A 24,722-nucleotide genomic window follows, 5' to 3' on the forward strand; every position below is an offset into this window, starting at 1 on the left:
TAGTGAGAGATAGAGAGATTTGTGTCTGCTACCCCCCCTTTTTGGGGGTGCAGGTTTTTTTTTTATATATATAACTGTCAGTGCTGCTGCTGCAGTGTCATAGTGATAGATAGTGATAGATAGTGAGAGATAGAGAGAGATAGTGACAGAGAGTGATAGAGAGTGTATATTTTGTGTCTGCTACCCCCCCTTTTTGGGGGTGCAGGTTTTTTTTTATACATATAACTGTCAGTGCTGCTGCTGCAGTGTGATAGATAGTGATAGATAGTGATAGATAGTGATAGATAGTGATAGATAGTGAGAGATAGAGAGAGATAGTGACAGAGAGTGATAGAGAGTGTATATTTTGTGTCTGCTACCCCCGCCTTTTGTGCTGATCACTATATCTGAGGTGATCAGCAACTTTTTGGGGGCGCAGAGGTTTTTTTTTTTTTATATATATACCTGTCAGTTGCTGCCAGTTGAACTGTCAGTTGCACCAAAGGTTGTGCACCTGCTGCCCCTCACTGGTAATCAGTGTTGCATCACTGATCACCTTTTTTTTTTTTTGAGGCTGCTGTGGGTCTTTTTTTTTTTTTTTTATATTTTTATTCACAGTTGAACAGAAATAAATAACAGGCATTGCATTGCGTATTGTGCATACAATTTCATCAGCATAGGCACATTGTACAGCAATAAATCATGAAAGAATGGTCACAGACATAGAATTCACCAGAATGCATTCCTTGAGCGTGTTACAAGCATATCAGTTTAGATGGAGCCTAGAAGGGTGGTTTACCCGCCGCTAAAACAGCCATATTATACCAGGTAGACAAGTGGACAATTTTCCTTATAATTTCTTTTTCACTTGCCGGCAGTATTGCTACGTATGGTAGCCATATATCAAAGAATTTCTCCGATCTGGTCTCTACATCCCCCATGCATTCAACCCAATCCATTTGGTACATATAAATTAGTCTAGGCATACATAACGAAAATGAAATATCCTCCTGATGAATCCACCTAGAGAGTATGGTTTTCTTTGCTGCTGTCGCTATTCTAGCCAGTAGGAGTCTCGTGCCTTGTGCAAGTTTGGGATTAAGCGAAGGAGGATAGTAATTCCATAGCGCCCAGTTCATGTTGATCGTGAACGTGATGTGTAGTGTGTCAGTGATATATGCCTGTATCTTGTCCCAGAAGGTCTGTACCACCGTGCAGGACCAAAGGCAGTGCGTGATTTCTGCATCTGGTGAGGAACATTTAAAACAGTTTGAATTGTCTGCTATTCCAGTTATGTGTCTGAGCTTTGGGGTGAAATAGGCCCTGTGTAGGATTTTGTATTGCATTTCTGCGTATGAGGCTGAAACCATTTGCTTGTTGAGTTTAACTGTGAGTCTGATTACATCTAGGGTGGTCAGGCCTGGCGGTGTGTCCTGCCACTTGGAGAGGCCTGTGGTATTGGTGTTTAGGTCGATTTTCTTCCTGATGAGCTCATGTATTACTGATGTCGAAATTGATCTTCCCTCGCTTGTGATTATCAGGTTATTCAGGGTGTTGGTAAATTCGGCCTTCGGAAGGGTGGGTAATAGTTTGGTGATATAACTTCTGACTTGGAAGTATGCAAATATTGGAATGTGTATGTTTGGGAACTTTTCTTTTAAGTTTGATAGTGTAAGCATGATAGTATGGTCTGAGTTGAGGAAGTGATGTATCATTTGAAGGCCCTGATTATGCCACCTCCCATATATCTGATCCGGGGCGCCCTCTTGAAAGTCTCTATTCCCTGTCAGGGTTGAGAACAGAGACCGTGTGGTGCATAGTTTGGATCGTTGTCTCCATGATCTCCAGGCTATGTATGGGGTATACAGCAAGGGGTTAGATTTAATGTTCGTTTCTATAGTTCCCATTGGGGAGTGTAGGTGCGCCACTAATGTGGAGTTAGGTATAAATGCTTGGTCTATTACCCGATCTATATAGTGATTGGTCCCCTGTATCCAGTCCAGAGCGTACCTCATGTTAGATGCTAGTGCATAGTCCTGAATGTTAGGGAGGTTGATACCTCCAAGAGACAGGGGTTGTTGTAGCTTGAATAGCGCAATTCTCGGGCGTTTGCCTGCCCATATAAATTTTGTGAGAGCTCTATTGATTTGCATGATATCATGCTTCTTTATAAGATATGGCAGCATCTGGGCCGGGTACAGGAGGCGAGGAAACGAGACCATTCTATATAGCTGACACCGTCCCAGATATGAGAGGGGCAGGTGTTGCCACTTAGCAAAATCCGCCTTTAATTGAGAGATGTGGTGTGAATAGTTGGTGGAATATATATCAGATGTCTGTCTGGGGAATTTCAAGCCTAAGTATGTCAAGCAGTCCTGCGTCCATCGAAATGGGAACTTATATGCCCACCCCTGCATCACCTCTGGACATAGCGCCAGGGCCTCTGTTTTGTCAAAATTGACTAGGAATCCGGACACCCTGTGGAAGTCTGACATAGTCTGTTGAAGGCTCAGTATGGCCTCTTTTGGGTTGCTGATATAAAGTAGCAAGTCATCCGCAAATGCTGACACCTTTATTTCCAACCCCCCGATTGGGACCCCCCTCCAGTTCTCGTCTTTCATGAAAACTCTAATCAGTGGGTCTAGGGCTAGGTTAAAAAATAGTGGCGAAAGTGGGCAGCCTTGTCGTGTCCCTCTTGATAGCTTGAAATTTGCAGAATTAAGGCCATTTACCATTATGTGTGCTGTAGGGCCTGAGTATAGCATACGGAATACGTTCATGAATCCCTACCCAAACTGCTGAGACTGTAGGACTCTTAAAATATGTGGCCAGGAGACCCTATCGAACGCCTTGTCGGCGTCGCAGCTGACTATAATAGTGTCCTTGGATGAGAGTTGGTTCGACTTTTGCATGGCGGCAATTAATAGTCTTGTGTTGTGTACTGAGGTTCGTCCTCTCACGAACCCGTTTTGGGCCGGGTGGAGAATCCTCGATAGTATGGGTTGGAGCCTCTGAGCTAGTAATTTAGTGAAGAGTTTAAGATCTTGATTTAGCAGGGATATGGGTCTATATGATTGCACTTTTAAGGGGTCTTTCCCCGGTTTGGGGAATACTACAATTCTAGCTTCTGTGAATCTGTCCGGTGGGGGGTTACCTGATAACATGGAATTAAAGAGGGAGGTAATATGGGTTAGTATCTGATCATGGGCCATTTGATAGAACTCGGCCCCCAATCCATCAGGACCTGGGGATTTGCCCTTTGTCAAGGATTTGATTAGGGTTGAAATTTCTAATTCGGTAACAGGGGACATCAAAGATTCCCTTTCCTCTGGGGTAAGTGTAGGTGAGTCGGCTAGTCTAAGGAAGTCTAGTCCCTCTGTGGGGTTGTCTGGTGGAGCTGAGTACAGCTGTTCATAGTAGTCCTGAAAGGTAAGCAGTATTTCCTGTGGGTTGTCTACAAGGGATCCCCTGGGGGACTGTATTTGTAGGATCTGTGATGGGGTTGTATGTGTGCGGATTAAATTGGCCAATAATCTCCCTGCCTTATTGCAGCCTCGATAATATCTGTTTCGTTGTGCGTTGTGTGTGAACTGTGCTCTTTCAGTACATAGAGCGTCGTAAGCTTGTTTGGCCATTCGATATGAAGTCTGATTCTCTTCGGTGTCGCTTAATAGCAAAGCATTATAGGCTTCCGATAGCCTGGTACTGCATATTTCTATGGCACTTCTCAGCTTTTTGCGTTTCCTGGCCACATATTCTATGATTTGACCCCTGATCACCGGTTTAGCCGCTGCCCAGAACAGGTTAATGTCCTGTTCATGTTCCGTATTATCTCTCTGATACATATTAATTGCATGCTTCAGGTGTGTGTGGAAGTCGGAGGAGTTAGCTAAATAGGAGGGGAACCTCCAATTATATGTAGTCGTTATTGGATCTGTGAGGGCCAGTGTGAACCACACTGGGGCGTGGTCGGACAGTGTTATGAGATTGATCCCAGCATCAATAACCTTATGATATAATGGTTTAGACAATAGCCAGTAGTCAATTCTAGATGAGGAGTGGTGCGGGTGGGAGTAGAATGAGTATTCTCTAGATACTGGGTATCGGCATCTCCATGGATCGCATAGGTTGAGATTATTGGTTAGTATGCCAGTAGGGGCAGCTTCGTCTCTCATTTCATCCCTCCCCGTTCCCGTGGACCTATCCAGACCCAAGGACTGTACACAGTTAAAATCTCCGCCCATAATCATTTCCCCTTCAGCCCACTGTAATAGTTTGGAATAGATCGATGTATAGAATAGTTTGTGTTGACTGACGGGAGCATATATATTAATCAGCGTGTATAGCAGGCCAAACATTGTGATCTTTATGAAGATAAAGTGACCTTCTGGGTCTGTCCATACATCTTTTATGGTATATGGAAGGTGTTTGCGGAATAATGTAACCACCCCCCTGCGCTTCGAGGTATAAGATGCCGCCCTGAATTCCCCCAACCAAGTGTCTCTTAAAACATTAACATCCCCTATATTCCAATGGGTCTCTTGAAGGAATACTATATCTGGCTTAAGCCTCTTCAAGTGAGTCATAATCTTCCGCCTTTTAATTGGGGTGTTAAGCCCCTCTACGTTCCACGATATAAGCTTTAATGATCGCTGCACTCTAGTGATACTGTCTGTTGTAGTAGTTGTTTCTATCCTATGCCTGTCTTAGGTTTAACCATTCTGTAGCCATTTCTATTTTTGGTCCTCCCATCCGTCCCAGCGAGCGGGCTAGAGGACCTGATGATAATTGCACAATGGCCCTCTGTGCCTATGGGATATTGACATTTCTCATACGCAACACAATAAAACATTAAACAAACATTTTTAGATACTTTTTGGAACCTATACTGCGACCAAATGTGTCGCAAATCTAAGTAACGTAACTCTGAACACTGCAATCGTGTGCCCACACATGGTTGTGTCGGGCCTATCGTGTGAAACACATAACTGAACAACATTACACTGTGAATTGAAGGCAATTGGAATATAAAGTGAAGTATTCTAGTCAGTAACCTGAACATGAGTATCACTTAAAAGGATATGGTGACAGAAGTCCTTTTCCGTCTTGAAGGGTCAGTCCGCATCTGACATGCGGGAAGCAGATTCATCTTTAAGAGAGTCTATGAAGTTTTTTGCTACCTGCGGAGTGTCCAGAAAGTAGGAACGCCCCTCATGTATTACTCGGAGCCTTGCCGGATAGAGTAGAGCAAATTTACGGCCCATTTCAAATAGCTGCTTGCAAGCCGGTGCAAATTCTCTTCTTTGTGTAGCTACTAGGAAAGAGAAGTCCTGGAACAGCAGCAGTTTAGCTCCTTGGTATTGGAGACCCTTGCATTTCCTGTATGCATCCAAAAGGCGGACCTTGTCTGCATAGTTTAGTATACGCATTATGACCGGTCTTGGGCGGTCTTTATTGGTCTGTCTGTCTGGCCCTATACGGTGGACTCTTTCCACCACTAGGGGGCCCATCTGTGAGGTAAGGCCCAGCTCCCTGGGTAGCCATTCCGCCACCAGCTGCATAAGCTCCGAATTTTTCACCGATTCTGGCAGGCCTATGATGCGTACATTGTTCCTTCTATTCCTGTTCTCCAGGTCTTCGAGCTTGTCATGAATGGTGGTTACCAACTTCTCCTGTTGGGTTATCACTGCTTTTGATTTCTCTAGCTCGTCCTCCAAGTCGGAGATTCTCTGCTCCGCTTCCGACAGCCTCTGAGTATGTTGCGTCAGTTGGGAGAGAGTAGAATCTATAGACTCTTTTATTGGGGCAAGTTTTTGATCTAAGAGTGTTGCCAGAATGGTTGTGATATCTTGTGTCGACAGTTGTGTCAGAGCCGGATTGTGGACTGTATCCTGGTCTTCTTCTTGCGCTGACATAGGGGAGTTTGGGGTGGAACTAGGGGCTGTCACCTTCCCTCGTCCCTTACCCTGTTGGCTACTCTTATGAGCTCGTTGTGGCTTGGCCACAAATTTATCCATGATGGTGAGCGTCAGCAAATGCGTATGTGTTGGCAATGCTTGGGTGGTGGGTATTAGGATTCCCCGCGGCTCCTCCGTCCAGCGGCAGTAAGCAGTGTGGGTGATCCTTGACGCTGCACTATGTTGGTAGAGCTTTGTAGCGTGTCAGCTCTGCTTCAGATCTAGGTTTTAAGTTCTGGGTTCAGAGTTCAGAGTTCTGGGGGTGAGTTGGAGTGGATTGAGTCCAATTGGAATGTTTTGAAATGAGGTGGTGTGAAGTAAAGTTAGGCAGGGTGAAGTAAAGCGAAGTGAAGTGGGGGGGATAGAGAGAGGGAGTATTACAGCTGCTGCCGGTGGTCTTGTGCTGTGATGAGCTGAATCTAGCCCCTCTGTATGTGGCTCAGCGGGGGGGGGTTTGTACAGTCAGCCCTCTAAGTGTTGTTTACAGCGCCTCTCCTCGCGTTTGTCCCTTGCAGCTATGCGCAGGCTTTTGGGCTGGGGCTCAGTCTCTGCTTTCTTCCCCGTATTGTGGCTACTACCGGGTCATGGGCTTTGGGCCTGACTTCTATAGCCTCCCCCTTCTGTTTGCTCACCTCGAGGAGGGGTTGGGGAGGTATCAGGGCGTCCCTCTCTTGTCTGTGGATTGTGGATCGTCTGGCTGCACCCCCGGCGTCCCCGGCCGTCGCCCAACCTGTGGCCGCGGTCCCGGCTCGTGCGTAGGCCGCAGTCCGGCGCTCGTGTCTCGGAGCTCCGGAGCGGCTGCGTCAGGGTTCCCTCTCCTGCCTGCTCTCCTCCCGTGGGGTTGGGGTGGTATCCGGGCGCTCCCCTCCTGTCCGGGGCGCGCGGCGTGACAGACGGCGTCTCCGTCGTCTCCAAACTCGAGGCCGCGGCTCCGGCTTCCGTGTAGGCCGCAACCTCGCGCTCGCACCTCGGAGCTCCGGTGCGGCTGTGGCGGGTGTCGATCTGTTGCCCCGTCACTCCTCTTGCTGGACTGGCCACTGATGCTCTTTTGATGGGGTTTTTTCGGGTGTTAGACGGGGTTTTTCTCAGGTTCTCTGTGGAATGGCGTCTGTTCAGTCCAGTTGCTGGCCACGCCCCCTGTGGGTCTTTTTTTAATTTTTTTTTTACACACACTGTGATTTTGTGGGTGTCCTGTGGCCACTGTGCGCTGATCAGTGACGTACATCACTGATCAGCTTTTTCGGCACAGGGTTGATCTATTTTTTTTTTTTTTTTTATCAAATTCCTGTTGCCTTTGAGCGCTGTTTAGTGACGGACGTTACTGACCAACATCTGTGCTCAATTTTTGGCGCAGGACCTTTTTTTTTTTTTTTTTTTTAACCCCTTCAATTTTTTTTTTTTTTTTATTGGGTTCAAATTCCTGTATAAAGTATTTTTTTTTTCTGCACTACATACACACTACACACTACACACTACATACCCCCCGGGTTGAAATAAAGTTTGTACCCCCCCCTACACTATACACGTGTTGAAACATTTCACTACCAGTAACACAAAAATAAAAATGGCATCCCAAATGTCATCCCAAATGTCATCCCAGTCATCCAGAAGAATGTATTCAGCGGAGGAGGCATATGCCATGCTTGCCTCTGATTCTGACACAGCCAGTGAGGCAAGCGGGGAATTTGAAGGATTCATCTTAACCTCATCTTCCTCCTCTAGTGATGAGGGACCCCCTCAAAGACGTCCCCGTAGAGCAGCTGAGACCCCCCCCCCAATAATTGATCTCGTATGGACCCCACCACCAGACAATTTTGAGCCCCAGGTTCCTGAGTTTTTGGCCATGCCAGGAATCCAATTTGATTCCACAGGTCTCAGAGAAATTGACTTTTTCAAATTATTTTTCTCTGATGATTTTATAAATTTAATGGTGGACCAAACTAATTTATATGCCCAGCAGTTTATTGCTCAAAACCCCACGTCATCATTTGCTAGGTGGACCCCTGTAGATGCAGTAGAGATGATGACGTTTTGGGGTCTGGTGTTTCATATGGGCATAGTAAAAAAGCCAGAAATTAGGCAATATTGGAGTACAGATGTTCTGTACAGCACCCCATTTTACCGTATGGCCATGCCCCGGGCTCGATTTGAGACGATCCTTAAATTTTTGCATTACAACGATAATGCACAGTGCCCACCCAGAGATGATCCCACCTTTGACCGGCTATTCAAAGTCAGGCCGGTCATTGATCATTTCAGTGCCAAATTTGAAGACATGTACATCCCAGATAAATTCATTTGCATAGATGAGTCCCTTATACATTTTAAAGGAAGGGTTAAATTCCGCCAGTACCTTCCCAGTAAGAGGGCAAGGTATGGCATAAAAATGTATAAGCTGTGTGAAAGCACCTCAGGGTACACTCACAGGTTTAGGGTATATAAAGGGAAGGATTCAAGAATTGAACCGCCAGAATGCCCCCCCTCCCTCGTAGGTGTTAGTGGAAAAATTGTCTGGGATTTAGTGCACCCCTTCCTGGATAAAGGTTATCACCTCTATGTGGATAACTTTTACACCAGCATCCCCCTGTTTAAGGCCCTTGGTTCAAGAGGTACAGCAGCTTGCGGTACTGTGCGCAAGAACCAAAGAGGCCTCCCAAAAACGCACATTGCCCAAGTAATGAGAAGGGGTGAAAGCAGGGGAATATGCACCGAAAATATGTTGTTGGTCAAATATAAGGACAAGAGGGATGTCCTTATACTGACAACAATTCACGGAGACAGTACCACCTCCGTCCCTGTACGAGGTACCAGTACCCACACCTCCAAACCTAATTGTATCCTGGATTACAATAGGTACATGGGCGGAGTGGATCTTTCAGATCAGATACTGAAGCCGTACAGTGCCCTGCGGAAAACAAAAATCTGGTACAAGAAGCTGGCCGTGTATATCATCCAGATGGCACTGTATAACGCTTACGTGCTATTCCGTTCTACCGGCCAGAGGGGGACATTTATGCACTTTCAAGAGGAAGTCATAAAGGGCCTAGTATTTGGGAACCAGCAGGCAGAGGGCCCCAGTACTTCTAGTACTGGCCCCCGTATTGTACCAGGGCAGCATTTTCCTGATGAAATCCCCTCCACTGGAAAAAAGGGCAGGACACAAAAAAGGTGCAAAGTTTGCTATAAAAAGGGAATAAGAAAGCAAACTATTTTCCAGTGTGACACTTGCCCCGACAAACCCGGCCTATGTATAAAGGAGTGTTTTAAAATATACCACACATCTATGGATTTTTAGGTTCATCATTTCACCGTGCTTCGGGGGTCTTGCTAATGCCACATAGCACCCACCATTCATTCCACCAGAATCTGAGCCGCAAAATCCAAAAATCACTCCTTCCCTTCTGAGTCCTGCCATGCACCCAACTGGTATTTTTTGGTCACATGTGAGGCATTGCCGTACTCGGGAGAAATTGGGGCACAGATTTTGGGGTGCTTTTTCTCCTTCATACCTTTTGAAAATGAAAAATTTTGAGCCAGAACTGCATTTTTGTGTAAAAAAATTTAATTTTTCATTTTCACTGCCCACTTGTATCAAAATTGGTGAAACCCCTGGGGGTTTGAAATGTACACTATACCCCTAGATGAATTCCCTGAGGGGTGTAGTTTGCAAAATGGGGTCACTTGTGGGGGGGTTCCACTGTATTGGTGCTTTGTGGGTCTTGCTAATGCGACATAGCACCCACCATCATTCCACCAGAATTTGTGCTGCAAAATCCAAATATCACTCCTTCCCTTCTGAGTCCTGCCACTTTTTGGTCACACATGAGGCATTGCCGTACTCGGGAGAAATTGGGGCACAGATTTTGGGGTGCTTTTTCTCCTTCATACCTTCTGAAAATGAAAAATTTTGAGCCAGAACTGCATTTTTGTGTAAAAAAAAATTTAATTTTTCATTTTCACTGCCCACTTGTATCAAAATTGGTGAAACCCCTGGGGGTTTGAAATGTACACTATACCCCTAGATGAATTCCCTGAGGGGTGTAGTTTGCAAAATGGGGTCACTTGTGGGGGGGTTCCACTGTATTGGTGCTTGGGGGGTCTTGCTAATGCGACATAGCACCCACCAAAATTCCACCAGAATCTGAGCTGCAAAATCCAAAAATCACTCCTTCCCTTCTGAGTCCTGCCATGCACCCAACTGGTATTTTTTGGTCACATGTGAGGCATTGCCGTACTCGGGAGAAATTGGGGCACATATTTTGGGGTGCTTTTTCTCCTTCATACCTTCTGAAAATGAAAAATTTTGAGCCAGAACTGCATTTTTGTGTAAAAAATGAAATTTTTCATTTTCACTGCCCACTTGTATCAAAATTGGTGAAACCCCTGGGGGTTTGAAATGTACACTATACCCCTAGATGAATTCCCTGAGGGGTGTAGTTTGCAAAATGGGGTCACTTGTGGGGGGGTTCCACTGTATTGGTGCTTGGGGGGTCTTGCTAATGCGACATAGCACCCACCAAAATTCCACAAGAATCTGAGCTGCAAAATCCAAAAATCACTCCTTCCCTTCTGAGTCCTGCCATGCACCCAACTGGTATTTTTTGGTCACATGTGAGGCATTGCCGTACTCGGGAGAAATTGGGGCACATATTTTGGGGTGCTTTTTCTCCTTCATACCTTCTGAAAATGAAACATTTTGAGCCAGAACTGCATTTTTGTGTAAAAAAATGTAATTTTTCATTTTCACTGCCCACTTGTATCAAAATTGGTGAAACCCCTGGGGGTTTGAAATGTACACTATACCCCTAGATGAATTCCCTGAGGGGTGTAGTTTGCAAAATGGGGTCACTTGTGGGGGGGTTCCACTGTATTGGTGCTTGGGGGGTCTTGCTAATGCGACATAGCACCCACCAACATTCCACCAGAATCTGAGCTGCAAAATCCAAAAATCACTCCTTCCCTTCTGAGTCCTGCCATGCACCCAACTGGTATTTTTTGGTCACATGTGAGGCATTGCCGTACTCGGGAGAAATTGGGGCACAGATTTTGGGGTGCTTTTTCTCCTTCATACCTTCTGAAAATGAAAATTTTTGAGCCAGAACTGCATTTTTGTGTAAAAAAAATGTAATTTTTCATTTTCACTGCCCACTTGTATCAAAGTTGGTGAAACCCCTGGGGGTTTGAAATGTACACTATACCCCTAGATGAATTCCCTGAGGGGTGTACTTTGCAAAATGGGGTGACTTGTGGGGGGGTTCCACTGTATTGGTGCAACATAGCACCCACCATTCATTCCACCAAAATCTGTGCTGCAAAATCCAAAAATCACTCCTTCCCTTCTGAGTCCTGCCATGCACCCAACTGGTATTTTTTGGTCACATGTGAGGCATTGCCGTACTCGGGAGAAATTGGGGCACATATTTTGGGGTGCTTTTTCGGTACTTGTTTCCTAGCACGGCCACAACGATTTAGATCGTTGTGGTCGGAAGATAAAAAATCGGATCGATCGCATCGCATGCGATTTGGTCGCATGCGATGCGACCGATCCGACCGACCGATTTTTCACCCGATTTTTTTTTTTTTTTCACCAGATTTTTTTCAATTGCCCCCCCAAATGTTACTAAGTGGGCTAGACCCCACGATAGACGTCAACCCAAAGCGTGGCGAGCGCAGAGAGCCCGCAAGGGGCGGCGGTGCGCGTCCTCCGACCTTTTCATTCCCCTACTATCCACGTCGGCGTGGAGTTGAGAATATATAGTGTGGCGAGCGCAGCGAGCCACCGAGCCCGAAGCGTGGCGAGCGCAGCGAGCCCCGCGAGGGGACGCGTATAACTTCACAGGTATACGCGTCCCCACGCGGGGCTCGCTGCGCTCGCCACGCTTCGGGCTCGGTGGCTCGCTGCGCTCGCCACACTATATATTCTCAACTCCACGCCGACGTGGATAGTAGGGGAATGAAAAGGTCGGAGGACGCGTACCGCCGCCCCTCGCGGGCTCGCTGCGCTCGCCACGCTTCGGGTTGACGTCTATCGTGGGGTCATGGCGGGCACATAAAAAATGTGAAATGGGTCAAGATTTTTTAACATTGAAGTCTATGGAAAAATCGGGTGAATCGGTCGGTCGCATCGCGGCCGATTTTAATTGGTCGCGACCGACCGATTGACCCGATTTCTGTCATTCAAAGGGAAAAAATTGTAAAAAATCGGCCACATCGTGAGGATCGTGTCCCTTAATTAAGAGCCACGATCACTCACGATTGTGGCCGTTCTAGGAAACAAGTACCGCTTTTTCTCCTTCATACCTTCTGAAAATGAAAAATTTTGAGCCAGAACTGCATTTTTGTGTAAAAAATGTAATTTTTCATTTTCACTGCCCACTTGTATCAAAATTGGTGAAACCCCTGGGGGTTTGAAATGTACACTATACCCCTAGATGAATTCCCTGAGGGGTGTAGTTTTTCAAAATGGGGTCACTTGTGGGGGGGTTCCACTGTATTGGTGCTCTGGGGGTCTTGCTAATGCGACATAGCACCCACCAAAATTCCACCAGAATCTGAGCTGCAAAATCCAAAAATCACTCCTTCCCTTCTGAGTCCTGCCATGCACCCAACTGGTATTTTTTGGTCACATGTGAGGCATTGCCGTACTCGGGAGAAATTGGGGCACAGATTTTGGGGTGCTTTTTCTCCTTCATACCTTCTGAAAATGAAAAATTTTGAGCCAGAACTGCATTTTTGTGTAAAAAATTTAATTTTTCATTTTCACTGCCCAGTTGTACCACAATTGGTGAAACCCCTGGGGGTTTGAAATGTACACTATACCCCTAGATGAATTCCCTGAGGGGTGTAGTTTGCAAAATGGGGTCACTTGTGGGGGGTTCCTAACTTTTAGCATCTTATGGTGCCTAGAAACCTACATGGTGCCTAAAAAATAATCTCATAAAAAGGAGGCTCCAAAATCAAGTAGGTGCTCCTTCTATTATGAAGCCTGTGGTTTGGTCAACGTGCACACTAGGGCCACATATAGGATATTTATGAAAACAAAAGAATTGGGGGAATCAATTTTTAGTCACATTTCTCTAGTAAAATGTACTGTGTTCCTTAGAAAAATGTATTAAAATTGCAAATCTGCAAAAAAAATGAAATTTTGAAATTTCACCTACACTTTGTTTTAATTCCTGTGAAACACCTAAAGGGTTAACAAATTTCCAAAATGCTGTTTTGAATACTGTGAGGGGTGCAGTTTTTGAAATGGTATCATTTATGGGGGTGTCTCACATACAAGTCCCTCAAAGTTACATCAGAACTGAATTGGTCCCTAAAAAAATCAGTGTTTGAAATTTTCTTGAAAATTTGAGAATTTGCTATTCATATTGTAAGCCTCCTAGTGTCCAAAAAAATGAAAAGGAAGTTGAAATAATGATGTCAACATAAAGTAGACATATGGTCTATGTTAGTTATTAACTATTTTGAGTGGTATGATTATTTGTCTCACAAGCAGAAAATTTAACATTTTGCAAATTGCTAAATTTTCCATTTTTTCACGACATTTTGGTATTTTTCACAAAAAAACACAGACTGTATCGACCCAAATTTACCACTAATTTGAAGTACAATGTGTCACGAAAAAACAATCTCAAAATCACTGGGATAAGTAAAAGCAAAAAAAAGTTATCCCCACTTAAGTGAGACATGTCAGATTTGAAAAAAAAGGGCTCTGTCAGGAACGCAAAAACTGGCTCTGTCAGGAAGGGGTTAAGAAAGATCAACTTTGAGTGATTAATGACCCCTAATTCAAATAACTTTATCCATACTGTGAATCTGAAGGAAACCTGTGTAAACAAAGATGAAATGGCATTGTAAGATTAAGCTACAGATTCTGAAGTTATAATCCCTGCACAAGACAGGAGAAGGCTATACAATATCCAAGTGCTTGGATATCCCAGTCAGTACTGTTGGATCATTTGGGAAATTGGGAAGAAATAGAAACTGAGCAATAGCACCCAGGCACTGTCTAGACAAGGCTGTCCTAATGATAACAATACCTCTGGCTATGTCTAGATTTTGCTTGAAAATATCACGGACATAAAAAGTGGGATATTGTTTTCTGGTGAAATTATTTAGCAATTGAGCTTTATGGCTCCAATTCAAAACACTATGGGCCAAATGTATTAAGCCTTAAAAAGTGGAGAGTGATAAAGAGAGATAAGGTAAAATGCCAAGCACATGTTACAGACAGTGCAAGAAATGACTATTAGGAGCGGCTTGGCTTGACCTTTATCACTCTTTATCATCCTCCACTTTATCACGTGTTAAGGCTTGATACATTTGGCCCTATGTGTGATACAAATCAAATACCACGCCCCATTCTTCATTAACCGCTTTGGTGGTATGCCCAGATATTTTCCGGGCTGAGCTGCGCTGCCTCAGTGGGCTGTCCCAGAAAGTTTCCAGGCATACCAAGATACAGTATCTAGGTGCGCGTCAGTGGTGCCTCCAGTACTGGCGTGCACTTACATACTGTAACACCCCCGCCACTCTCACCTGTCCTCCCCCCCCCCCCCCCCGGGTGCTCCCCCAGGTTTTCTTGTGCTCACGTTTGTTTGTTCGGGCACTTTTCAGAGTGGCTGCTGCTTCTGACTGCAGCACTACCTGCAGAAGGAAGTGGATGTAGCTTGAGTGGTGGGCTTTGCTGGGACAGGACAAACCTGCCCTGGTAGGTTTGTCCTGCCTCAGCAAAACCCACCACTCAAGGGGTAAACATTAACCCTTATAGTAAATTACAAGGGGTGACAACATCATGTTGTAGGGATGCTTCTTTCAGAGGTAATTAGGCATTTTGCTAAAACCGAAGAACCAAAGAATGATAAAAAATACAGGGAGATAATGCAAGAAACCTAAGGCTCGAAAAAAGTTCACATTTGAACAGGGAAATAATGGAACGCAGAAGACCAAAGTAACACTAGTATGGATGAACAACAAAAAGGTAAATGTCTACAGTGGCCAAGTCAAAGTTTAGCTCTCAGTCCATTTGAAGAGTATGGTGTTCACAAGCGGGATGCAGTGTAAATCCCGGCGGTCGGGATCCCGGCGTTCAGAATCCCGACGCTGGAATCCCGATCGCCGAAATCCCGACACTTTCTCCCTCCGGGGGTGTCCACGACACCCCCGGAGGGAGAAAAAATTAGTGTGCCGAGCGTAGCGAGGCACCGGGCCCGCAAGGGGGGGGGGCGATCCACGTCCCCCCCTTGTCGGGATTTTGGCGATCGGGATTCCAGCGTCGGTATTCTGAACGCCGGGATCCCGACTGCCGGGATTTAATACTGAATCCTCACAAGCATCATCCTTTCTTTCAGCAAGAATTAGACCACTAAGGATATCCTTCAATCCACTGAATTGGAAAACAAAATTCTAGTGTAAGAAATATTTTATTTGGTTCCACCAGTGGGTCACTCAATGGTTTGTGAAGTGTATTTATGAGGAGTTAGGTGAAGGCTCTGTGTGTCACCTTGGGCTGAAACCAATTTATTTGCGTTTGGTGGGGGATCTACTCTGTATTACATATTTGAAACAAATTCTGTGTCATTTGTAATACAGATACAGTAAGTCTTTTTAGGAGGGTCAATATTTTTGCAAGCCAGTGTACAAGTACATTATACAGTATTTGTGAATGTTATCAGTAGCTCTTCTTCGTAAAATAACTTGTACCTTCAGATTAGGGGCTCTGTAAGGGAGCGGGGATAAGTGGCGCAGCAGTCTCCTGTGACTGGTGTGTATGTTAATCTCTCTAGTCTCTTCCTCCACCTCTTACAGGCTTCTGTCTTCAATCTCCTTTGCTTTCTTGCTAGTTGATACTGTAACTGACGATGGGTTTTCTTCTCGACTGGCTTCATTTTTGCTGTTCTTCCAGGAGAAAAATCTATTACCTGCACCGCAGATACAAGTTCATGAGCAGGTCAGTAAAGCACACTTTTCATGAGCAAGTCAATCAGGATCATTCACTGGCTTATCTAAACTTCTGAAATGATCATAAGATCGGTGACTGACTGACTGACTGTCTGTCTGTCACCTGTAACATATCTCTCACCTAACCACATAAGAGTAGGCATGTCCAAACTATATCCCTTCAGCTATTGTGAAACGACATATCCCACGCCCCCGTTTTCCGCCACTGTGGGGGCATGCCCATCAGCTCTATGAGCTGCTGGCCAGCCCCCAGCCCCTCTGCCTGCAAGAATAGACACTGTGCGCATGCGCACAACTTCTATTCACGGACGACGGGGGGGACTCACAACTTCCCCCCCCCCCACCGCCGCAGGACACTGCCGGCGGTGGGAGGGACGCGGGAATGTCCCAAAATACCGGGACATTCTAGCAATAAGCGGGACAGTTGTGAGGTATGTTACCATAGCTTTAGCATTCCCTAATAGCAAAACTGTGGCAAGGCATGATGGGATTTGTAGTTCCACAACAGCTGGAGGGCCATAGGACCTTATTCTGGTTGACATGCAGCGATGTGAATTTTACAGCACTGCGTGTCTTTTTAAGGCCACCCGCCATTCGCACTGCCGCCCACCTGTCTCCAACCATCGAATGATGTGTTGCTTATACGAAAAACTAAGACACTCTCAGGTGTCTTAGCTTTGCGTGTGTCCTGTAGGACAGGGTAGGCAGCTCACATCCAGTGATGTCAGCTGCCTGCCCCCAGCACCCACGTCATCAGGGCATTACCATGGCAACTCCCATGAAACACTCTATTCGCTGTGGCCGCACAGCACTTGCACATGTGCAGAAATGCGCAGAATAAAACATTGTGCTCCTTTAGAGTGCATGAACCACAATAAGGTCCATAGTTTGGACATGTCTGAAATAGAATATTTTAGTGGTGAGGACTAATGTATCCTCCCTATTCGTTAACATGACTTGTAACTAGTGCAGGAGGTTTATAGGTTTAAAGGTCATTTTCCATTGATGTTTTTATTGATTACAAATCAATGGAAATCATTCTAAATTGATTTTGACTTTCCAGGGCAACAGCAATTATTTTCAATATAAATTTTAGCATTCAAGAAAATTTGGAATCGCTGAATATCAGTGGAAACTGACCTTTAGTAAATAAGGAAAAATACTTAACATTTGTCTAGAAGTTTCTTATATTTATATACTGTAGATGTTATTTACATCCATTACTAGATATTTGCTTAATATTGATAGGTATAAGGGTTATAGATTACAAACATTAGGATGTACGTGATGAGGAAAAGGTTGTAAGTTTTGAGTTTAGGTTTTAAAAAGGTTCTTAAATTGTAGAATCCATTTCATTGATAGGAAAAATAGTGACATATAGAAAGCTGGAGTACAAGTCCACTTATGATTTGTATGTGCTGTGTCCTTTTCAAACTGTATTGAAAAGAAATGCAGTCTAATAATTTTCAATAACTATGATGAACATACCTCTTGGGTATATTCAATGCTTTATGACGAGCTGTGACGGCGAGCAGTGCCTATTGCTCGCCGTCACAGCTTGTGGGTCAGTATTCAGCTGACCCCCCTGCATTTTGCTATTTCCACCTCGCTGGGTTTTTTCCAATGAGGTGGAATTGGCGAGTGCAGCTGTCAAAATGGAGAGGGTCGCCACTATATGCAGCGGGCTCGCTGCATTAGCGGGGAATCCTCGCCGTCAGAGGACAGCGAGGATTCCCCTAGAACATGGAATAGGGTGAGCGGCCGGCAAGGGGGTTAGACAGTGGCAAGGGTGACTTGTTTTCGGGGAGGATCACCCAAAACAAGCCACCCTTGCCGCAGAAACCCCCTCACCGGCGGCATTAAAATACCACCCAATGGCCCTTATTCAGATCTGATCGCAGTACAAATTTGTTCGGAAAATGGGCAAAACCATGTGCACTGCAGGTGGGGCAGATGTAACATGTGCAGAGAGAGTTACATTTGAGTGGGGTGTGTTGAAACTGAAATCTTAATTGCAGTGTAAAAATAATGCAGCCAGTATTTACCCTGCACAGAAACAAAATCATTTACCAAAATCTAACTCTCTCTCTAGATGTTACATCTGCCCCACCTGCAGTGCAGCATAGTTTTGCCCATTTTCCAAACATATTTGTACTGCTATCAGATCTGAATAAGGGCCAATGTGTTACCTTTCTTTGTATATTATAAAAACCAGATTATTAGGCATTGACCAATTTTACATAACGTTTTGCCACTTGGAATCTTTTGTGTAGGATGGAGAAGCAGTTGAGCAGGTTCCGTGGATGGTTGCCTAAAAAGCCTATGAGATTGGACAAGGAGACAATACCAGACCTGGAGGAGAATGACTGTTACACTGCTCCCTTTAGTCAGCAGAGAATTCATCAGTGAGTAATGTCACATATGTAATGTATCAAATATAGACCATCTCATTGTATGATTAGCTACAATAATAATGGAGTTGGTGGGACTTTATCCACAGGCCTCAGTAGGCCTTTCAGGAAGTATTATGACTGTGATAATCAAGCAGAAGCTCATTTCAGTATTATTATTATTATAATTTTATTTATAAAGGAGCCCATACACGCTCCGTTTTGCCGCGGCTCCATTTTGTACTATGCGATGCGCGCTCCCGCGCATCTCATAGTACAGTACAAAAAGTATGTGCTGCACATACTTTTTGTACTTGGTTTACATCGCATTGCATGCACAGTGCATGCACAAGCAATGCGATGCGATGTGTACTTTAAAAGTACAAAACGGACCGGCAAAATGGACCGTGTATGGCCAGCTTAAGGCGCCACAAGTGTTTCGCAGCGCCGTACAAAGGAACAATACAGGGAGACAAAACTTGGCATAACATTAAATAAATAACAAAAATAGAGTACAAATAAAGAGCGCCACAGTTCAATACACATTACAGCTTAAATATAAGTAGTGAGGACTCAATCAACATACAACTAGAGGCTTGAGGCCAATGATGGAGATGAGTATGCAAATGAAGATGGTCACTGAGTGTTTGAGTATAGGAGAGCTGTGAGTGAAATGTGAAGAGAAGTGGGCTTAGACAACAGGAGGGAAGAGGGCCCTGCTCGGAGGAGCTTACAATCTAGTAGGAAGGGGAGACAGACAGATTACAAGAGGTGCAAGCAAGTGGGTGGTGGCTAGATAGCATAATGTAAACAGGCAAGGGGTCAAAGAACCAGCTAGTTTATGCAGGACTAGTTTATGCAGAGGAAGGGTACGCTTTGATGAATAGGTGAGTTTTCAGTGCATGTTTGAAGCTTTGCAAGGTCAGGGAGAGTCTAATGGAGCGAGGGAGTGCGTTCCACTGAAGGGGTGCAGCACGGGCAAAGTCCTGTACTCTAGCATGGGAAGCAGTGATCAGGGTGGAGGAGAGACGACAGTCGTCAGCCGACCGTAGAGGGCGGGAGGGTGTATGAATGGAGATGAGGTTAGAGATATATGGAGCAATGGAATTAGAGATGGCCCTGTATGTGAGTGTGAGGTGTTTGAAGAGGATTCTGTAGGGGAATGGGAGCCAGTGCAGATTTTGTTGAAGGGGAGTGGCAGAATTAGAGCGGCGGGACAGGAAGATAAGCCTGGCTGCAGAGTTGAGGACAGATTGGAGAGGAGCCAGTTGGGATTGAGCGAGGCCGGTGAGGAGAGCATTACAGTAGTCAAGCCGTGAGATGACCAGTGAGTGGATGATCAGCATAGTTGCACTCTGTGAGAGAAAGGGCCTGATGCGAGCAATGTTGCATAACTGGAATCGGTAAGAATGGGCCAGGGCTTGGATGTGGGGTGCAGAGGAGAGGGAGGAGTTGAGAGTGACACCCAGGCAGCAGAGTAGGAGAATGGGGGAGATGATGGTGTTGTTAACAGTGATAGATATATTAGTAGGGGGCATAGCTCTGGGTGGGGGAAAGATAATAAGTTTGGTTTTGTTCATATTCAGCTTCAGAAATCGCTCAGACATTTCAGTATGACAGTTGTGAATTTCTTCCCGATTTCCTTATATATTGCATGACCCCTCTGTAGTGTGAAGCTAGTCTTTCTGTTACCTGGTGCAAGGATTCAACTTATTGCAACCCTCAACTCAGTAATTAGCAGTAATCATCTATATATATGACTGCCATATAATCCAGATATATAACAGTGCCCTGCAGTTAATATACAGTGCATTGTAGTCAGCAGTGACCACTATATAAAGCAGAGAACATCATGATAACCATCCTATAATACACAGAGCATCAGTGACTGCCATATAATGCCAGGAGCATTAATGGCTGCCATACAATATAATATGTGTTAGTAGTTGCCAAATGGTGCATAAAAGTGTGACCCAATTAACACAGAGGGTATATTTTTTGATAGCCATACAATATTATTCCCTTGCCAATAATTAACCCTGTTAAATTTAGAGTATTGACAACTACAGCATTATATTTAGAAGTTCTTTGGGTACTTATGTACTAACTGGGCTGCCGATTTTTAAATCGGGTCCATCGCATCGCATCGCATCCGACCATATCGCATGCGATGCGATGCGATGGACCCGATTTTTCCATAGGATTCAATGTTAAAATGGACTGAGTCCATTTTAACATGGAATTCAATGGGAAAAGGGGTCCTTTTCATACCCCTACTATCCAAGTGGGCATGGAGTTGGATATAAACCTGTGGCGAGCGTAGCGAGCCACCGCGCCCGAAGCGTGGCGAGCGGACACAGAATACCGTTCGCTCGCCACGCTTCGGGCTCGGTGGCTCGCTACGCTCGCCACAGGTTTATATCCAACTCCATGCCCACTTGGATAGTAGGGGTATGAAAAGGTCCCCTTTTTCCCATTGAATTCCATGTTAAAATGGACTCAGTCCATTTTAACATTGAATCCTATGGAAAAATCGGGTCATCGCATCGCATGCGATATGGTCGTATGCGATGCGATATCGCATCGCATCGCATCTGATTGTATGCCTTCAGTTAAGGCATACAATCAAAAAATCGGAAGCCCAGATAATACATAAGTACCGTTCTTTGTAATTAATATAATTAATTCTTTACAATTATTATATAATCCCCGTTATTATTTAGCCCCAACATCATCAAAAAATTAAATTTACTGCTTGTATATTAACCCACTAATTTATCTCATTCAAGGCATGATGTATCAAATATTGTGAATACTTTGACATATAACCCTATTTGACTACATATTGGCATTCTTTAATACTTACTTTCTGGGACAGCTTCTGATAATGGTCAGCCAATCAGGGAAGGGGGCGGTGCTGAGCAGCACAATTGGGCGGTTGGATACCATGAGAGTGGTATAACATTGATCATTGCTAACCACTGTATATAAGCCGTGGATCATTCTCTTTCAGTTTAATTGTATTTATCACACCACATCGAAATAAGGCAGAATAATGAGCACAAATAACTTTTTTTGCAGAAACAACCATAATGAGCTATTTACAAATTAAAAATAAAGTTACAGAAAATAATAACAACATAATGCTATATGAGAAATGGTCTGACCTACTTTGAAAAGCTTGTTAATTTACAGCTATTCCCCAGGATTTCTGCAAATAATTAAAATTTTCTCTGCATGATGTAGTCTTTCTCCAGGACTAGGAATAAAGTTAAGTGACAAATACATTAATTATAATAAAAAAAGTCATATAGGTAATTAATTCTAATGTAAATTGTCAGAGTGTAAATTATTATGATGCATGTGAGAGAACAGTTCAGCACTTTCTGTTCAAACGTAAATAATATATAATGTTTTTCTCTAGCAAAGCCTTATAATTAAAAGCATACAAAATGAAAGCTTCTGAAATATGGAGTGTTGTGTGTTTTGTTTTTTAATAGATTCTAATCTCATTATTGTTTTTTGATTTTGCAAAACCACCTCAAGTGTTTTAGTTTGGAATTTGGATTTAAAATCTTGGGTTTTGGAGTTCATGAAAATGGATATTTTTTAAATCTGAATTCTGAACGGCAGGAAGATCCATACCAGTATTCGGTTCAAATTGGGTCTCCTCAGGAGAACCTATCCAAAACACAGAACTGATCTCCCCAGGAGAACCAAAACCGGAAAATAGGCAAATAAATGCCACGTGTGTATTCCCCCTTACACAGATTTCATAAATGTAAACAAATGGCCTGATTGATACTCAGAAGAGATAAAATCCTTATGATACAATGAGCCTTCTGCGTCACACGCAATGCTGATGTGTATTTCAGCAGATTGTGTAATTGCGCATACATGAACAATTCTGAAAATCTCTACAGCACATTGAATGTATGCTCAAAGGTACTGTAATGTGATCGGGTCAAACCATATCAGAATTGTGATAGGGGCTTCTGGGCAGTGAGCGGTGGCTATAGTCATCCACAAAAAAATGCCCCGCTTCAGTTGGTGAGCGGCAATGCAATGCATTTCTAGCCATAGGCATAAAAGGCTATGGTCAGACAGACAGACAGACTGCCTCAGTTGACCATTCCCCAAGCCCTCCTACTGGCTAAGCTGAAATGTTACTTTCTTTATACTTTGCCTTCTACTATATTTATATTTGTGGTGGGATGCAGAAAGACCCATCTCTACCCAGTTGCAGCACACCACACAGACCACTCATAACCCCACGGTACTGTATGTTATGTTGTTGCTTTTTTATTTCAATTCAGTTAAATTTAATTTAACATTTGAGACCATTTTGTTGGGTAAAACAACTGACCATTTTGCTGGTCAGTTAACTCTGACCAGCAGCATTCCCTGTCAGCAGCCCTCTGAGTTGTCAAGCCCTTCACTATCCCAGGATATTCACAGGAAATAGCTTCTATGACTCCTTTACAGCTTCCAGTAAGTAACAGTGTATAGTTGACAGAATTGGCCAATTCCCCAGATGAAGTTGACACTAGTGTGGGTAAGAGGTGCTTCTGAGAGTATCAAGTTGTAAAGTGCAATGGGATATGCTGCACTATATAAGAAACTGTAAATAAATATAAAAGTCAAGAACCACTCCACTTGGTATTGGTTTATGTAGGTAGAAGGAGAACTGTATAAACTCCTGACTGGGATAGACATAACTGAGCTGGAGCTGGTCAGAAGGCAGTTAGTGTTCACTCAACAGTATAATTATTAATGCTTAGTGTCAGTTCATGACAACCCAGTTACATAACACGTATGAGCACACAATAATGCTTAACTGTTGCAAAACTACTTTTGGACAAAATTTATCCTGACATTACATAGCCATAAACTGGGTGTCTCAAGGAGTTGGATGTGCTTCTGGCCTTGTTCTCTAGACCCAATGCCCATCATCAAGCCTTTTTTATTGGATCACCATGCACTTAATTGTCCAAGTACAGAATTAAATATCAGGGTAAGTTATATTATTTGGCCTACTTTGACAGTTCCGGCAGGTGGTTAATTACCTATCATGCAAACAGACTGAAGGCTTTTTATAACTAGAGAAGTAGATTCAGTAACCAAAGTCAGGTCTTCCAAAGGTGGTCAACCTTTGGAAGACCTGACTTTGGAAGTTCGAACTCCAATCCAGACACTGCCAAAGCCCCAAAAAAGAGATTCAGAGCAAATGCATCCTCTATTTTATGCCATTTACCACATTGGTTGCTCATCATATTAACACCATAGAGTCTCAGCCAATTAAGATGCACTCTTAATGGGTAGGCCCAGAGATGTCAGCTGTAATAAAACAGTAGGTTGACCATATGAAACTGGGGACATTTTAGTAGCCAAAAAGGAGGGAATCACAAGCTTACATGTGGATTTTAGGAAACTGAACATGGTCACTTTGACAGTTACAGTTACTTTGACCGTTACTTAAACCATTTGATGTGGCAGGTCCTCTGGAATTCGGTAAGCTGCGAGCTTTGCGTATTACCAAATCAACCAGAATCAGGGCCATTATGTATAGGAGGCCTATCCATGACATCCGGCACCCCCATAAATCCCCCATGTACTCCAACACATGCATCACTATCTAACAATTAGTTTTTGATTTTTTTATAGTTTCATCATAAACAACAAAGACACCTTTTTCAACAATGCCACCAGAAGCCGGATTGTACACCATATTTTACAGAGAGTTAAATATGAAGAGGGGAAAAATAAAATAGGTAAGTTTTTCAGTTTTTTATTTTTAAATATGATGTAAAAGTGGGGTTTAATCTTTAATCATTGCTCATTACCCTACGTTTGGTTCTCCACATACCCCACCATCTTCCAGCCACTGCGCCCTTTGTGGAATCATCACTTTTTCTTTTTTTCTTCTTACATCTAAATAAATATCTTATTTTCCTTTTGTCTATTTTATTGTCTAGCTGTCTAGCTAGAGGTATTGCAAATCTGTAATTCATTTACTGTAACATTGTTGTAACACAATTATAACGCAGGGCATATTAATGTCATTTGGAATCCTTTTCTTATATCATGCCCCTTTCACACCATAAATTCAGAGACCAACCCGGGAATTGAATTCTGGTGACATGCACAGACATTCCCGGGTTGGACCCCGTTTACACATGCTTTTGAAGCAGGCACCTTTCATACTAAACCCGGGATGACTCTGCATTTCTATGAGACTGTCAGGCTTGCAGGGGTTAAAATGCACGTCTGGGGTCTTTTTCAGGGTTGCAGGGGTTAAAATGCACTGTTGGGGTCTGTTGTGCCACAGAGCTTGCACAGTGTCTTCCTGCATGCTGTGTGATGCCTCTGCATGTCCCTGAACATCCACAACCACAGCATAGCCAATCAGCAGAGGCAGAGGCAACACAGGAAG

The 24,722-nt window shown here is 44.0% G+C and overlaps 1 protein-coding gene and 1 long non-coding RNA gene across 4 annotated transcripts in view; one reads left to right on the forward strand and one right to left on the reverse strand.

Annotated features, from left to right (window-relative positions):
* ANO4 (anoctamin 4) overlaps nucleotides 1-24,722 on the forward strand; it is a 231,490-nt gene that overhangs the window by 108,492 nt on the left and 98,276 nt on the right. For all 3 annotated transcript variants that reach the window (XM_083182214.1, XM_083182215.1, XM_083182216.1), the window contains 3 exons: nucleotides 15,844-15,888; nucleotides 18,173-18,304; nucleotides 23,954-24,060. In XM_083182214.1, coding sequence (XP_083038340.1) covers nucleotides 15,844-15,888; nucleotides 18,173-18,304; nucleotides 23,954-24,060 — 284 coding nt within the window. The remainder of the gene's footprint in view (nucleotides 1-15,843; nucleotides 15,889-18,172; nucleotides 18,305-23,953; nucleotides 24,061-24,722) is intronic.
* Nucleotides 1-24,722, reverse strand: part of LOC146074287 (uncharacterized) — a 133,264-nt gene that overhangs the window by 5,719 nt on the left and 102,823 nt on the right. The window contains exon 2 of the long non-coding RNA XR_014473401.1: nucleotides 15,642-15,859. This is a non-coding gene — a long non-coding RNA (uncharacterized LOC146074287). The remainder of the gene's footprint in view (nucleotides 1-15,641; nucleotides 15,860-24,722) is intronic.

This window comes from Crinia signifera, chromosome 4 (genome assembly GCF_055691185.1).
Source record: "Crinia signifera chromosome 4, ASM5569118v1, whole genome shotgun sequence".
NCBI classification, from domain to species: domain Eukaryota; kingdom Metazoa; phylum Chordata; class Amphibia; order Anura; family Myobatrachidae; genus Crinia; species Crinia signifera.